Here is a 15,688-nt window from a genome sequence, read left to right on the forward strand (position 1 = left end):
CGTGTACCGCTCCCATCACAGCTTGATGTTGTCTAGCAGCCGTGTACCGCTCCCAACACAGCTTGATGTTGTCTAGCAGCCGTGTACCGCTCCCATCACAGCTTGATGTTGTCTAGCAGCCGTGTACCGCTCCCATCACAGCTTGATGTTGTCTAGCAGCCGTGTACCGCTCCCATCACAGCTTGATGTTGTCTAGCAGCCGTGTACCGCTCCCATCACAGCTTGATGTTGCCTAGCAGCCGTGTACCGCTCCCATCACAGCTTGATGTTGTCTAGCAGCCGTGTACCGCTCCCATCACAGCTTGATGTTGTCTAGCAGCCGTGTACCGCTCCCAACACAGCTTGATGTTGTCTAGCAGCCGTGTACCGCTCCCATCACAGCTTGATGTTACGTGAAGCATGAGCAGGGAGACTGTTCTCTCCCCATCATTTCTTGATTATTATTTCTTAAGGCTGTCTATATTATTTTACTATATATATCCATAATAAATGTGTCGTTCAGTGCATGTTGGCACCTCTGAAGACAGCAGGCGGGAGATGCATTAAATAAACACTAGTCAATTCAGTAATGTTTCTTATGTATTGAAAAATGCAACATGTAAATTATATGTATTGAGTTAGCGATTACCTGATATGTAAATAGTATCATTATATAATACTGTGATGCTCATTTATTGAAGACCCATCATGATCCCTTCTTTATTATATTCCGGACATCTATTGTTGCATAACGTCCTATACTGTCCTTTTATAATGTGTATGTATATATATATATATATATATATATATATATATATATATATATATATATATATATATATATATATATATATATGTACCTAGTAGCCAGAACGCACTTCTCAGCCTACTATGCAAGGCCCGATTTGCCTAATAAGCCAAGTTTTCATGAATTAATGTTTTTTCGACTACCTAACCTAACCTATAAAGATAGGTTAGGTTAGGTTAGGTTAGGTAGGGTTGGTTAGGTTCGGTCATATATCTACGTTAATTTTAACTCCAATTAAAAAAAATTGAACTCATACATAATGAAATGGATAGCTTTATCATTTCATAAGAAAAAAATTAGAGAAAATATATTAATTCAGGAAAACTTGGCTTATTAGGCAAATCGTGCCTTGCATAGTAGGCTGAGAAGTGCGTTCTGACTACTAGGTACGACATACATATATATATATATATATATATATATATATATATATATATATATATATATATATATATATATATATATATATTAATAATAAAAGAGAGGGTATTAATTGGTAGTGTTAGTACAAGAGTTAAGGTAGCATGGGTGTGCATGTGTGTTGAGAGGTGATGTGTGTACACCTGGACGCTAACCACACACCTCCCTTCTCCCCTGACCTCTCCCATACCCTCTATACCCTCCAGTGGAATCCTCTCTACTAGTGATAGAAGTTCTCTCTCTCTCTCTCTCTCTCTCTCTCTCTCTCTCTCTCTCTCTCTCTCTCTCTCTCTCTCTCTCTCTCTCAAATACACTCTTACAAGCCTCCAGTACTACCCTGCTAGCCTCCAGTACTACCCTGCTAGCCTCCAGTACTACCCTGCTAGCCTCCAGTACTACCCTGCTAGCCTCCAGTACTACCCTGCTAGCCTCCAGTACTACCCTGCTAGCCTCCAGTACTACCCTGCTAGCCTCCAGTACTACCCTGCTAGCCTCCAGTACTACCCTGCTAGCCTCCAGTACTACCCTGCTAGCCTCCAGTACTACCCTGCTAGCCTCCAGTACTACCCTGCTAGCCTCCAGTACTACCCTGCTAGCCTCCAGTACTACCCTGCTAGCCTCCAGTACTACCCTGCTAGCCTCCAGTACTACCCTGCTAGCCTCCAGTACTACCCTGCTAGCCTCCAGTACTACCCTGCTAGCCTCCAGTACTACCCTGCTAGCCTCCAGTACTACCCTGCTAGCCTCTTACTATCCTCAGGAACCACCGACCAGGCACCAATACTGTCTTACTCTCTGCTAGTAGTACTAGTTTTCTACCGCCTAGACTCACCCTCCTGTACTTCAGTACTATCTTCTAGGCTCAGTTCTGCCTTAGTAATCTTTAACAGTACTTCTACTATCCTCCATTACTACCTTGTTATCCCCAGTACTGTGTTATCCCCAGTACTGTGTTATCCCCAGTACTGTGTTATCCTCAGTACTGTGTTATCCTCAGTACTGTGTTATCCCCAGTACTGTGTTATCCTCAGTACTGTGTTATCCCCAGTACTGTGTTATCCCCAGTACTGTGTTATCCCCAGTACTGTGTTATCCTCAGTACTGTGTTATCCTCAGTACTGTGTTATCCCCAGTACTGTGTTATCCCCAGTACTGTGTTATCCTCAGTACTGTGTTATCCCCAGTACTGTGTTATCCCAAGTACTGTGTTATCCCCAGTACTGTGTTATCCCCAGTACTGTGATCCCCAGTACTGTGTTATCCTCAGTACTGTGTTATCCTCAGTACTGTGTTATCCTCAGTACTGTGTTATCCCCAGTACTGTGTTATCCCCAGTACTGTGTTATCCCCAGTACTGTGATCCCCAGTACTGTGTTATCCTCAGTACTGTGTTATCCTCAGTACTGTGTTATCCTCAGTACTGTGTTATCCCCAGTACTGTGTTATCCCCAGTACTGTGTTATCCCCAGTACTGTGTTATCCCCAGTACTGTGTTATCCCCAGTACTGTGTTATCCTCAGTACTGTGTTATCCTCAGTACTGTGTTATCCCCAGTACTGTTATCCTCCACCATCCTCCTGTTTAGACAGTACTTTTTGGTACTATGTGCACCATCGTGCAAACATTGACGTACTAAGTAATTCCATTGAAGAATTCGGTACAATTCACTTTAAAACAGTTCGAAGAAATTTAAACGCTAGAAAACTAACTTAAATATTCCTAGGCCTAGTTATAGTACATATGTGTACTATATTGTGTCCCAGATAGCCTGTATTAGGCCTAGCAAGGTTAGGTTAGTTAAGGTTGTCTGTGTAACATAAATACAAGACCTTTCCGGGTGTGTCCACATCCAATAGTGACGATTTCTACTGTCTAATTGTCAAGTACGTCATTATATGTACTATGGTACTAAGTGCATAAGGGGCATAACTGGCCGACCCCTCACAGTGTTCAAGAGAGAACTGGATAAGCACCTCCAAGGGATACCTGATCAACCAGGCTGTGACTCGTACGTCAGGCTGCGAGCAGCCGCGTCCAACAGCCTGGTTGATCAGTCCGGCTACCAGGAGGCCTGGTCGACGACCGGGCCGCGGGGACGCTAGGCCCCGGAAGCACCTCAAGGTAACCTCAAGGTATGGTCCTGATTGTTACTCTAAGTGCTGACTAAACAGGAGGATGGACTGTTATCCTCCAGTACTGTTATCCTCCTGGTCTGTTATCCTCCAGTACTGTTATCCTCCTGGTCTGTTATCCTCCAGTACTGTTATCCTCCAGTACTGTTATCCTCCTGGTCTGTTATCCTCCAGGACTGATATCCTCCAGTTCTGTTATCCTCCAGTACTGTTATCCTCCAGGACTGTTATCCTCCAGTACTGTTATCCTCCAGTACTGTTATCCTCCAGGACTGTTATCATCCAGGACTGTTATCCTCCTGGTCTGTTATCCTCCAGGACTGATATCCTCCAGTTCTGTTATCCTCCAGTACTGTTATCCTCCAGGACTGTTATCCTCCAGTACTGTTATCCTCCAGGACTGTTATCATCCAGGACTGTTATCCTCCAGTACTGTTATCCTCCAGGACTGTTATCCTCCAGGACTGTTATCCTCCAGTACTGTTATCCTCCAGTTCTGTTATCCTCCAGTACTGTTATTCTCTAGGACTGTTATCCTCCAGGACTGTGTTATCCTCCCAGTACTTTCAGTACTGTGTTATCCTCCAGTACTTTCAGTACTGTGTTATCCTCCAGGACTGTTATCCTCCAGGTCTGTTATCCTCCAGTTCTGTTATCCTCCAGTACTGTTATTCTCTAGGACTGTTATCCTCCAGGACTGTGTTATCCTCCCAGTACTTTCAGTACTGTGTTATCCTCCAGTACTTTCAGTACTGTGTTATCCTCCAGTACTTTCAGTACTGTGTTATCCTCCAGGACTGTTATCCTCCAGGACTGTTATCCTCCAGGACTGTTATCCTCCAGTTCTGTTATCCTCCAGTACTGTTATTCTCTAGGACTGTTATCCTCCAGGACTGTTATCCTCCCAGTACTTTCAGTACTGTGTTATCCTCCAGTACTTTCAGTACTGTGTTATCCTCCAGGACTGTTATCCTCCAGTTCTGTTATCCTCCAGTTCTGTTATCCTCCAGTTCTGTTATCCTCCAGGACTATGTTATCCTCCAGTTCTGTTATCCTCCAGGACTGTTATCCTCCAGTTCTGTTATCCTCTAGTACTGTTATCCTCCAGGACTGTTATTCTCCAGTTCTGCTATCCTCCAGTGATGTTATCCTCAAGTACTGTGTTATCCTCCAGTCTGAGTTATCTCCCAGTACTGTGTTATCTCCCAGTAATCAGTCTCCTACCTGCATCCACAATCATCCATCTCTGTTTGTCCTTTTTCTGCTGCTTCTTTCAACCAGTCCCAGCCCCCTGATACTGTCCCACCAGTCCCAGCCCCCTGATACTGTCCCACCAGTCCCAGCCCCCTGATACTGTCCCACCAGTCCCAGCCCCCCTGATACTGTCCCACCAGTCCCAGCCCCCTGATACTGTCCCACCAGTCCCAGCCCCCCTGATACTGTCCCACCAGTCCCAGCCCCCTGATACTGTCCCACCAGTCCCAGCCCCCTGATACTGTCCCACCAGTCCCAGCCCCCTGATACTGTCCCACCAGTCCCAGCCCCCTGATACTGTCCCACCAGTCCCAGCCCCCCTGATACTGTCCCACCAGTCCCAGCCCCCTGATACTGTCCCACCAGTCCCAGCCCCCTGATACTGTCCCACCAGTCCCAGCCCCCTGATACTGTCCCACCAGTCCCAGCCCCCTGATACTGTCCCACCAGTCCCAGCCCCCCTGATACTGTCCCACCAGTCCCAGCCCCCTGATACTGTCCCACCAGTCCCAGCCCCCCTGATACTGTCCCACCAGTCCCAGCCCCCTGATACTGTCCCACCAGTCCCAGCCTCCTGATACTGTCCCACCAGTCCCAGCCCCCTGATACTGTCCCACCAGTCCCAGCCCCCCTGATACTGTCCCACCAGTCCCAGCCCCCCTGATACTGTCCCACCAGTCCCAGCCCCCCTGATACTGTCCCACCAGTCCCAGCCCCCTGATACTGTCCCACCAGTCCCAGCCTCCTGATACTGTCCCACCAGTCCCAGCCCCCTGATACTGTCCCACCAGTCCCAGCCCCCCTGATACTGTCCCACCAGTCCCAGCCCCCCTGATACTGTCCCACCAGTCCCAGCCCCCTGATACTGTCCCACCAGTCCCAGCCCCCTGATACTGTCTCACCAGTCCCAGCCCCCCTGATACTGTCCCACCAGTCCCAGCCCCCTGATACTGTCCCACCAGTCCCAGCCCCCTGATACTGTCCCACCAGTCCCAGCCCCCTGATACTGTCCCACCAGTCCCAGCCCCCTGATACTGTCCCACCAGTCCCAGCCCCCCTGATACTGTCCCACCAGTCCCAGCCCCCCTGATACTGTCCCACCAGTCCCAGCCCCCTGATACTGTCCCACCAGTCCCAGCCTCCCTGATACTGTCCCACCAGTCCCAGCCCCCCTGATACTGTCCCACCAGTCCCAGCCCCCTGATACTGTCCCACCAGTCCCAGCCCCCTGATACTGTCCCACCAGTCCCAGCCCCCTGATACTGTCCCACCAGTCCCAGCCCCCTGATACTGTCCCACCAGTCCCAGCCCCCCTGATACTGTCCCACCAGTCCCAGCCCCCCTGATACTGTCCCACCAGTCCCAGCCCCCTGATACTGTCCCACCAGTCCCAGCCCCCTGATACTGTCCCACCAGTCCCAGCCCCCTGATACTGTCCCACCAGTCCCAGCCCCCTGATACTGTCCCACCAGTCCCAGCCCCCCTGATACTGTCCCACCAGTCCCAGCCCCCCTGATACTGTCCTACCAGTCCCAGCCCCCTGATACTGTCCCACCAGTCCCAGCCCCCCTGATACTGTCCCCACCAGTCCCAGCCCCCCTGATACTGTCCCACCAGTCCCAGCCCCCCTGATACTGTCCCACCAGTCCCAGCCCCCTGATACTGTCCCACCAGTCCCAGCCCCCTGATACTGTCCCACCAGTCCCAGCCCCCTGATATTGTTCCACCAGTCCCAGTCCCCTGATACTGTCCCACCAGTCCCAGCCACCCTGATACTGTCCCACCAGTCCCAGCCTCCTGATACTGTCCCACCAGTCCCAGCCCCCTGATACTGTCCCACCAATCCCAGCCACCCTGATACTGTCCCACCAGTCCCAGCCTCCTGATACTGTCCCACCAGTCCCAGCCCCCCTGATACTGTCCCACCAGTCCCAGCCCCCCTGATACTGTCCCACCAGTCCCAGCCCCCCTGATACTGTCCCACCAGTCCCAGCCCCCCTGATACTGTCCCACCAGTCCCAGCCCCCTGATACTGTCCCACCAGTCCCAGCCCCCCTGATACTGTCCCACCAGTCCCAGCCCCCCTGATACTGTCCCACCAGTCCCAGCCCCCCTGATACTGTCCCACCAGTCCCAGCCCCCTGATACTGTCCCACCATTCCCAGCTTCCCCCCTGATACTGTCCCACCAGTCCCAGCTTCCCCCCTGATACTGTCCCACCAGTCCCAGCCCCCCTGATACTGTCCCACCAGTCCCAGCCACCCTGATACTGTCCCACCAGTCCCAGCCTCCTGATACTGTCCCACCAGTCCCAGCCCCCTGATACTGTCCCACCAGTCCCAGCCCCCTGATACTGTCCCACCAGTCCCAGCCCCCCTGATACTGTCCCACCAGTCCCAGCCCCCCTGATACTGTCCCACCAGTCCCAGCTTCCCCCCTGATACTGTCCCACCAGTCCCAGCCCCCCTGATACTGTCCCACCAGTCCCAGCCCCCCTGATACTGTCCCACCAGTCCCAGCTTCCCCCCTGATACTGTCCCACCAGTCCCAGCCCCCCTGATACTGTCCCACCAGTCCCAGCCCCTCTGATACTAGAACTATCCCTGCTTCCTGTGCCCCATGCTGGCCCTATAGTTGCCAGAACTATCCCTGCTTCCTGTGCCCCATGCCGGCCCTATAGTTGCCAGAACTATCCCTGCTTCCTGTGCCCCATGCTGGCCCTATAGCTGCTAGAACTATCCCTGCTTCCTGTGCCCCATGCTGGCCCTATAGCTGCTAGAACTATCCCTGCTTCCTGTGCCCCATGCTGGCCCTATAGCTGCTAGAACTATCCCTGCTTCCTGTGCCCCATGCTGGCCCTATAGCTGCTAGAACTATCCCTGCTACATGTGCCCCATGCTGGCCCTATAGTTGCTAGAACTATCCCTGCTTCCTGTGCCCCATGCTGGCCCTATAGCTGCTAGAACTATGCTTCCTGTGCCCCATGCTGGCCCTATAGCTGCTAGAACTATGCTTCCTGTGCCCCATGCCGGCCTTATAGTTGCCAGAACTATCCCTGCTTTCTGTGCCCCATGCTGGCCCTATAGCTGCTAGAACTATCCCTGCTTCCTGTGCCCCATGCTGGCCCTATAGCTGCTAGAACTATCCCTGCTTCCTGTGCCCCATGCTGGCCCTATAGTTGCTAGAACTATCCCTGCTTCCTGTGCCCCATGCTGGCCCTATAGCTGCTAGAACTATCCCTGCTTCCTGTGCCCCATGCTGGCCCTATAGTTGCTAGAACTATCCGTGCTTCCTGTGCCCCATGCTGGCCCTATAGTTGCTAGAACTATCCGTGCTTCCTGTGCCCCATGCTGGCCCTATAGCTGCTAGAACTATCCCTGCTTCCTGTGCCCCATGCTGGCCCTATAGTTGCTAGAACAATCCCTGCTTCCTGTGCCCCATGCTGGCCCTATAGTTGCTAGAACTATGCTTCCTGTGCCCCATGCCGGCCCTATAGCTGCTAGAACTATCCGTGCTTCCTGTGCCCCATGCTGGCCCTATAGTTGCTAGAACTATCCCTGCTTCCTGTGCCCCATGCTGGCCCTATAGCTGCTAGAACTATCCCTGGCGTCTCGCCCACAGGCCATGTCCGGCGGGATACATCTGTCAGCAAGGGTTCGGCCCCAACCCCAACTATGGCTACACCAACTTCGACAGCTTCGGGTGGGCCTTCCTGTCAGCCTTCAGGCTCATGACACAAGACTTCTGGGAGAACTTATATCAACTGGTGAGTGGAGGTTATTGTGCGCCTAACCTAAGTCAGGTGACTGTTTATGTGGTTATCTGTAGAGTTTGTTGTAGAGCTAGGTGTAGAGCTTGGTGTAGAGCTAGGTGTATAGCTTGGTGTAGAGCTTGGTGTAGAGCTAGGTGTATAGCTTGGTGTAGAGCTTGGTGTATAGCTAGGTGTAGAGCTTGGTGTATAGCTAGGTGTAGAGCTTGGTGTATAGCTAGGTGTAGAGCTTGTTGTATAGCTAGGTGTAGAGCTTGGTGTATAGCTAGGTGTAGAGCTTGTTGTATAGCTAGGTGTAGAGCTTGGTGTATAGCTAGGTGTAGAGCTTGTTGTATAGCTAGGTGTAGAGCTTGGTGTATAGCTAGGTGTTGAGCTTGGTGTATAGCTAGGTGTAGAGCTTGGTGTATAGCTATGTGTAGAGCTTGGTGTAGAGCTAGGTGTATAGCTTGGTGTAGAGCTAGGTGTATAGCTTGGTGTAGAGCTTGGTGTATAGCTAGGTGTAGAGCTTGGTGTATAGCTAGGTGTAGAGCTTGGTGTATAGCTAAGTGTAGAGCTAGGTGTATAGCTAGGTGTAGAGCTTGGTGTATAGCTAGGTGTAGAGCTTGGTGTATAGCTAGGTGTAGAGCTTTGTGTATAGCTAGGTGTAGAGCTTGGTGTATAGCTAAGTGTAGAGCTAGGTGTAGAGCTTGGTGTATAGCTAGGTGTAGAGCTTGGTGTATAGCTAGGTGTAGAGCTTGGTGTATAGCTAGGTGTAGAGCTTGGTGTATAGCTAGGTGTAGAGCTTGGTGTATAGCTAGGTGTAGAGCTTGGTGTAGAGCTAAGGTGTAGAGCTTGGTGTATAGCTAGGTGTAGAGCTTGGTGTATAGCTAGGTGTAGAGCTTGGTGTATAGCTAGGTGTAGAGCTTGGTGAATAGCTAGGTGTAGAGCTTGGTGTATAGCTAGGTGTAGAGCTTGGTGTATAGCTAGGTGTAGAGCTTGGTGTATAGCTAGGTGTAGAGCTTGGTGTATAGCTAGGTGTAGAGCTTGGTGTATAGCTAGGTGTAGAGCTTGGTGTATAGCTAGGTGTAGAGCTTGGTGTAGAGCTTGGTGTATAGCTAGGTGTAGAGCTTGGTGTATAGCTAGGTGTAGAGCTTGGTGTATAGCTAGGTGTAGAGCTTGGTGTAGAGCTTGGTGTAGAGCTTGGTGTAGAGCTTGGTGTAGAGCTAGGTGTAGAGTTTGGTGTAGAGCTTGGTGTATAGCTAGGTGTAGAGTTTGGCGTATAGCTAGTTGTAGAGTTTGGTGTATAGCTAGGTGTAGAGCTTGGTGTAAAGCTTGGTGTATAGCTAGGTGTAGAGTTTGGTATAGAGCTTGGTGTATAGCTAGGTGTAGAGTTTGGTGTATAGCTAGGTGTAGAGCTAGGTGTAGAGTTTGGTGTATAGCTAGGTGTAGAGCTTGGTGTATAGCTAGGCCTAGAGTTTGGTGTAGAGCTTGGTGTATAGCTAGGTGTAGAGTTTGGTGTATAGCTAGGTGTAGAGCTAGATGTAGAGTTTGGTGTATAGCTAGGTGTAGAGCTTGGTGTAGAGCTTGGTGTATAGCTAGGTGTAGAGTTTGGTGTAGAGCTTGGTGTATAGCTAGGTGTAGAGTTTGGTGTATAGCTAGGTGTAGAGCTAGGTGTAGAGTTTGGTGTATAGCTAGCTGTATAGCTTGAAGTAGAGCTAGGTATAGCTCTATATAACTAATAACTTGAGGATAGCTAGCTTTTAAGCTCATCTTGCCACACCACACAACGCCATACTTATCCACACCTCACCTCACTTCACCACATTACACCATACTTAACCACACCACACCTCACTACACCATATTTAACCACACCTCACCATACTTAACTACACCTCACTACACCATATTTAACAACACTTCACCATACTTCACCACACCATACTTAACCACACCACATTTAACCACACCACACCATACTTAACCACACCATACTTAACCACACCACACCATACTTAACCACACCACACCATACTTAAGCACACTTCACCACTACACACCATACCACACTTCACCGCACCTAACCTGAGTGCTGCACACACACACAGGTGCTACGTTCGGCCGGCCCTTGGCACATCATATTCTTCGTGGTGATCATCTTCCTGGGGTCGTACTACCTGGTGAACCTCATCCTGGCCATCGTGGCCATGTCTTACGACCAGCTGCAGAAGAAGGCGGAGGAGGAGGAGGAAGCGGCCTTAGCTGAAGAAGAAGCACTCAGGGTGAGTGTTCTTTGCTGTATCTTAAGTACCACACATGCACATGTGTTCTGTGGACACCCACCCATATTTTGTACACCAAAACTTCGTAAGGAAATGTATATTATATATTTATGAAACTCTAAATGGTTAGAGGCAAGAAGGTTTCTTTATTATGTGCTGCTGATGTGAGTGGGATGTGAGAGTGATGTGAGTGGGATGTGAGAGTGATGTGATGGAATGCGTTGTACCCCACCAGGAGCAAGAGGTGGCGGCGCAGGAAGCCACCAACCAGGCGCTGGCCATGGCCAGGGGGGAGATCGACGTGGGGTCGATGGGCAAGTCGCCCTCGGACACCTCCTACCAGTCCTACGAGCTCTTCGTCGACCAGGACAAGGTCAACGACGACAACAACAAGGAGAAGATGTCCATCAAGAGTGATGGCGGCGAGTCCATCCACGACATCAAGGCGCGACCCAACGGCAAGCTGGCGTCCACCAGGAAGGTCAGTGGGGCCGCCCCTCTTCCTTCAGCTTTCTTCCTCGCGCTCTGCTGCTTCACAGATCAAAGTGTCCCAGCTTCCATTCAAGCTTTCACTTGCATTAGGTGTAACTCTCATTGCGGATTCATAACATCAACCCCTAGACAAAAAAAAGTCAATTAGAAAATATTATGTGTAATTATATATATATATATATATATATATATATATATATATATATATATATATATGTATGTATATATATATATATATATGTTTCAAAATGAATAGGATACCCATTGATATAACATCTTGTAAAAATTCTTTACTTGACGTAAAATCCATGACGATTCGATAACTTCTCGTATTCATCATCAGATCTAACAAAACACTCATAAATAAGCGGCCAACAAAATACTCATAGTGAGTAAAATAAACCTATCAGAAGACAAAAGATATTAAACAGCAATAATTACATAACAAAAAACAGTTAAACTTGCGTGATCAAACAAAGGGAAACTTGATAATTATCACATGGATACTCAAAGCTAATTAAAAGATTACAATAATAACTACACGCTTACAGAATATTTATATAAAACACAAACAAATTTAAAACAGTCATGAAATACTAATTGAAACATTGCCAGAAACCTAAATATCACACAAGACTAAACACCAAAAATTGTATTTTATGTCTTAATTAAATAAATACAACAATAAAAATATCAACACTTGAAATGAGTAAAAAAAAAAATACAATTCAGGGAAGACAAAAGCAAAAAATAAATACGTCAGCATGAGGCTATAAATCAAATACAAGGTCGTCAGTGTATTATACAGTGTACAATTGAACAGCTGAAACGTTGTTATTAAGCAGAGGCCGCAGCTCCCTGATATATAAGGATTCTATTATTATCAAATCCGATTGGCCATTCATACAGGTGTCTTAAATTTTAAAATCGGATTCCAGTAGAGAATGATTCAACTGACAACAATGATTTGTAATCTCCGAGAATGATGGTTTGGATAATAGTAATCCAGTCCTAAATTCTCGGCAAATTTGGAAATAATATATTACTGGATATAAATTCCAGTGATCATTCCCGGAGATTAGAAATCATTGTTATATGTTGAATCACCACACGCAAGTTTAACGGTGTATTTTGTTCTGTAACTGTAACTGTTCTGTAACTGTAACTGTTCTGTAACTGTAACTGTTCTGTAACTGTAACTGTTCTGTAACTGTAACTGTTCTGTAACTGTAACTGTTCTGTAACTGTAACTGTTCTGTAACTGTAACTGTTCTGTAACTGTAACTGTTCTGTAACTGTAACTGTTCTGTAACTGTAACTGTTCTGTAACTGTAACTGTTCTGTAACTTGTGTTGTTTGATATCTCTTAAGTCTTCTGATAGGTAGTTCTTGCTCGGTATCACTTCTTGGTTGCCTGCTTATTTTTGTTGACTTCTGTATTTTTTTTTAGATCTGATGATGAATACGAGAAATAGTCGAAACGTCATGGATTTTACGTAAAAGTAAATAAGAATTTTAACAAGATGTTTGTTATATCAATGGTTTTCCTATTAATTTTGAAATTAAGATTCCCGAAGGAAATTTCTATTATATATATATATATATATATATATATATATATATATATATATATATATATATATATATATATATATATATATATATATATATATATATATATATATATATATATATTCATGGTGGCCCAAAAGTTAATACTCTACCGTAATACTATTTAATATGTAAAATAAAAAAATATAAGATACCTTTTAATTTTGTTAAATTTATATATTTCTATTACTTTAGTTATTATATTTTTAATTTAAATGTTTATATAGGATGATGCTGTAGATGAAAAAAATTACGATACAGTGGCTTTTGGGCCGCCATTATATCTATGTGGAAGCAGACTCCATTTGATCCATTGAGCTTTGATAATAAAATATAACTAATAGAAATCCATTCCGTCTGTAATAGGATCAATAGTCATATATAATAATAATAATAATAAATTGAGGAGCAGGCACCTCACTCTTGCCTGTACCAAACATTGCTCTCGCTAATTAGTGCCAGCTCCTGCCCTACTTCTCATAAGGTTTCGTGCATCTACTGACATGTTTCCGGATACTGCGATGCTGATGTTTTCGTGAGGGATGTGTGCGGGTACTGTAGCCTGGTGATCATAGCGCCTGGTTCCTCCTTCCGCGGGTCCGTCAGTCTGGTCCTCCAGGTGTACTAGCTGGCTCTAGGTCCGAGGAAGCTGGTCCTCCAGGTGTACTAGCTGGCTCTAGGCCCGAGGAAGCTGGTCCTCCAGGTGTACTAGCTGGCTCTAGGTCCGAGGAAGCTGGTCCTCCAGGTGTACTAGCTGGCTCTAGGCCCGAGGAAGCTGGTCCTCCAGGTGTACTAGCTGGCTCTAGGCCCGAGGAAGCTGGTCCTCCAGGTGTACTAGCTGGCTCTAGGCCCGAGGAAGCTGGTCCTCCAGGTGTACTAGCTGGCTCTAGGCCCGAGGAAGCTGGTCCTCCAGGTGTACTAGCTGGCTCTAGGCCCGAGGAAGCTAGTCCTCCAGGTGTACTAGCTGGCGCTAAGCTCCAAGAAGCTGGCTGCTGGACCTCCAAGGGCACTAGCAGGCACCAGGGCCCAGGGAACAGGGCCCGGCACACACCCTGCACAATACCTCTGTCCTCTTGCCGTAGTCGCCCACTCTAGCGCTCTAGTCCTCCACTCTAGCGCTCTAGTCGTCCACTCTAGTGCTCTAGTCACCCACTCCATTATAGTATTTAGATGGACGTCTCTCTAGAAACTCAAATACAATGTAGCATGAAGCAGACGTCTGATCTATCAGTTTGAAACCACGTTTAAGAACAAGAAATCTAGTCCAATGTTAGACCATGTTATAGGAGATATAGAAGCAACCAAGTACTTTATAGATATTATATACGTATAGGAATAGTTGCATGGATCACGAGCCATAGCTTCTAATGTATTTTAACGTGAAATATTAGTTGTTACTGGGATAGAGGTGAGCATGCAGCGACGTGTCTGAGTGATGTGTTACGTAGTGTGAAGTACTGGAGCCTCATGTACCCCCCGTTACTGGCTCTCCTGAGGTCATGTGTGGTCACCTACCTTACTGGCTCTCCTGAGGTCATGTGTGGTCACCGTCCTTACTGGCTCTCCTGAGGTCATGTGTGGTCACCTACCTTACTGGCTCTCCTGAGGTCATGTGTGGTCACCTACCTTACTGGCACTCCTGAGGTCATGTGTGGTCACCTACCTTACTGGCTCTCCTGAGGTCATGTGTGGTCACCTACCTTACTGGCACTCCTGAGGTCATGTGTGGTCACCTACCTTACTGGCTCTCCTGAGGTCATGTGTGGTCACCTACCTTACTGGCTCTCCTGAGGTCATGTGTGGTCACCTACCTTACTGGCTCTCCTGAGGTCATGTGTGGTCACCTACCTTACTGGCTCTCCTGAGGTCATGTGTGGTTACCTACCTTACTGGCACTCCTGAGGTCATGTGTGGTCACCTACCTTACTGGCTCTCCTGAGGTCATGTGTGGTCACCTACCTTACTGGCTCTCCTGAGGTCATGTGTGGTCACCTACCTTACTGGCTCTCCTGAGGTCATGTGTGGTCACCTACCTTACTGGCTCTCCTGAGGTCATGTGTGGTCACCTACCTTACTGGCTCTCCTGAGGTCATGTGTGGTCACCTACCTTACTGGCTCTCCTGAGGTCATGTGTGGTCACCTACCTTACTGGCTCTCCTGAGGTCATGTGTGGTCACCTACCTTACTGGCTCTCCTGAGGTCATGTGTGGTCACCGTCCTTACTGGCTCTCCTGAGGTCATGTGTGGTCACCTACCTTACTGGCTCTCCTGAGGTCATGTGTGGTCACCTACCTTACTGGCTCTCCTGAGGTCATGTGTGGTCACCTACCTTACTGGCTCTCCTGAGGTCATGTGTGGTACGTCACCGTCCTTACTGGCTCTCCTGAGGTCATGTGTGGTCACCTACCTTACTGGCTCTCCTGAGGTCATGTGTGGTCACCTACCTTACTGGCTCTCCTGAGGTCATGTGTGGTCACCCCCCGTTACTGGCTCTCCTGAGGTCATGTGTGGTCACCCCCCGTTACTGGCTCTCCTGAGGTCATGTGTGGTCACCTACCTTACTGGCACTCCAGAGGTCAAGTTGGGTCACCTGTCTTACCGGCACCCCAGAGGTCAAGTTGGGTCACCTGTCTTACCGGCACCCCAGAGGTCAAGTTGGGTCACCTGTCTTACCGGCACCCCAGAGGTCAAGTTGGGTCACCTGTGTTACCGGCACCCCAGAGGTCATGTTGGGTCACCTGTCTTACCGGCACCCCAGAGGTCATGTTGGGTCACCTGTCTTACCGGCACTCCAGAGGTCAAGTTGGGTCACCTGTCTTACCGGCACTCCCTCCCTGTCCAGCTCGTTGTTGCCGTGGAGAGTCTTGGTGGGCAGCTGCCGGAGTGTGATGCTCCTTAGGACAGTCCTCTGTCCTTTTGTGGCCTTGTGCTCCTGCTGCTGTCCTCTCTAATTCTGCTGGGC

The 15,688-nt window shown here is 48.3% G+C and overlaps 1 protein-coding gene across 9 annotated transcripts in view; it reads left to right on the forward strand.

Moving 5' to 3' along the window:
* Positions 1 to 15,688, forward strand: part of LOC123767550 (sodium voltage-gated channel paralytic) — a 328,629-nt gene that overhangs the window by 153,727 nt on the left and 159,214 nt on the right. For all 9 annotated transcript variants that reach the window (XM_069310346.1, XM_069310351.1, XM_069310354.1 and 6 more), the window contains 3 exons: positions 8,215 to 8,359; positions 10,450 to 10,623; positions 10,859 to 11,104. In XM_069310346.1, the coding sequence (XP_069166447.1) occupies positions 8,215 to 8,359; positions 10,450 to 10,623; positions 10,859 to 11,104 (565 nt within the window). The remainder of the gene's footprint in view (positions 1 to 8,214; positions 8,360 to 10,449; positions 10,624 to 10,858; positions 11,105 to 15,688) is intronic.

Source organism: Procambarus clarkii, chromosome 67 (assembly GCF_040958095.1).
Source record: "Procambarus clarkii isolate CNS0578487 chromosome 67, FALCON_Pclarkii_2.0, whole genome shotgun sequence".
NCBI classification, from domain to species: Eukaryota; Metazoa; Arthropoda; class Malacostraca; order Decapoda; family Cambaridae; genus Procambarus; species Procambarus clarkii.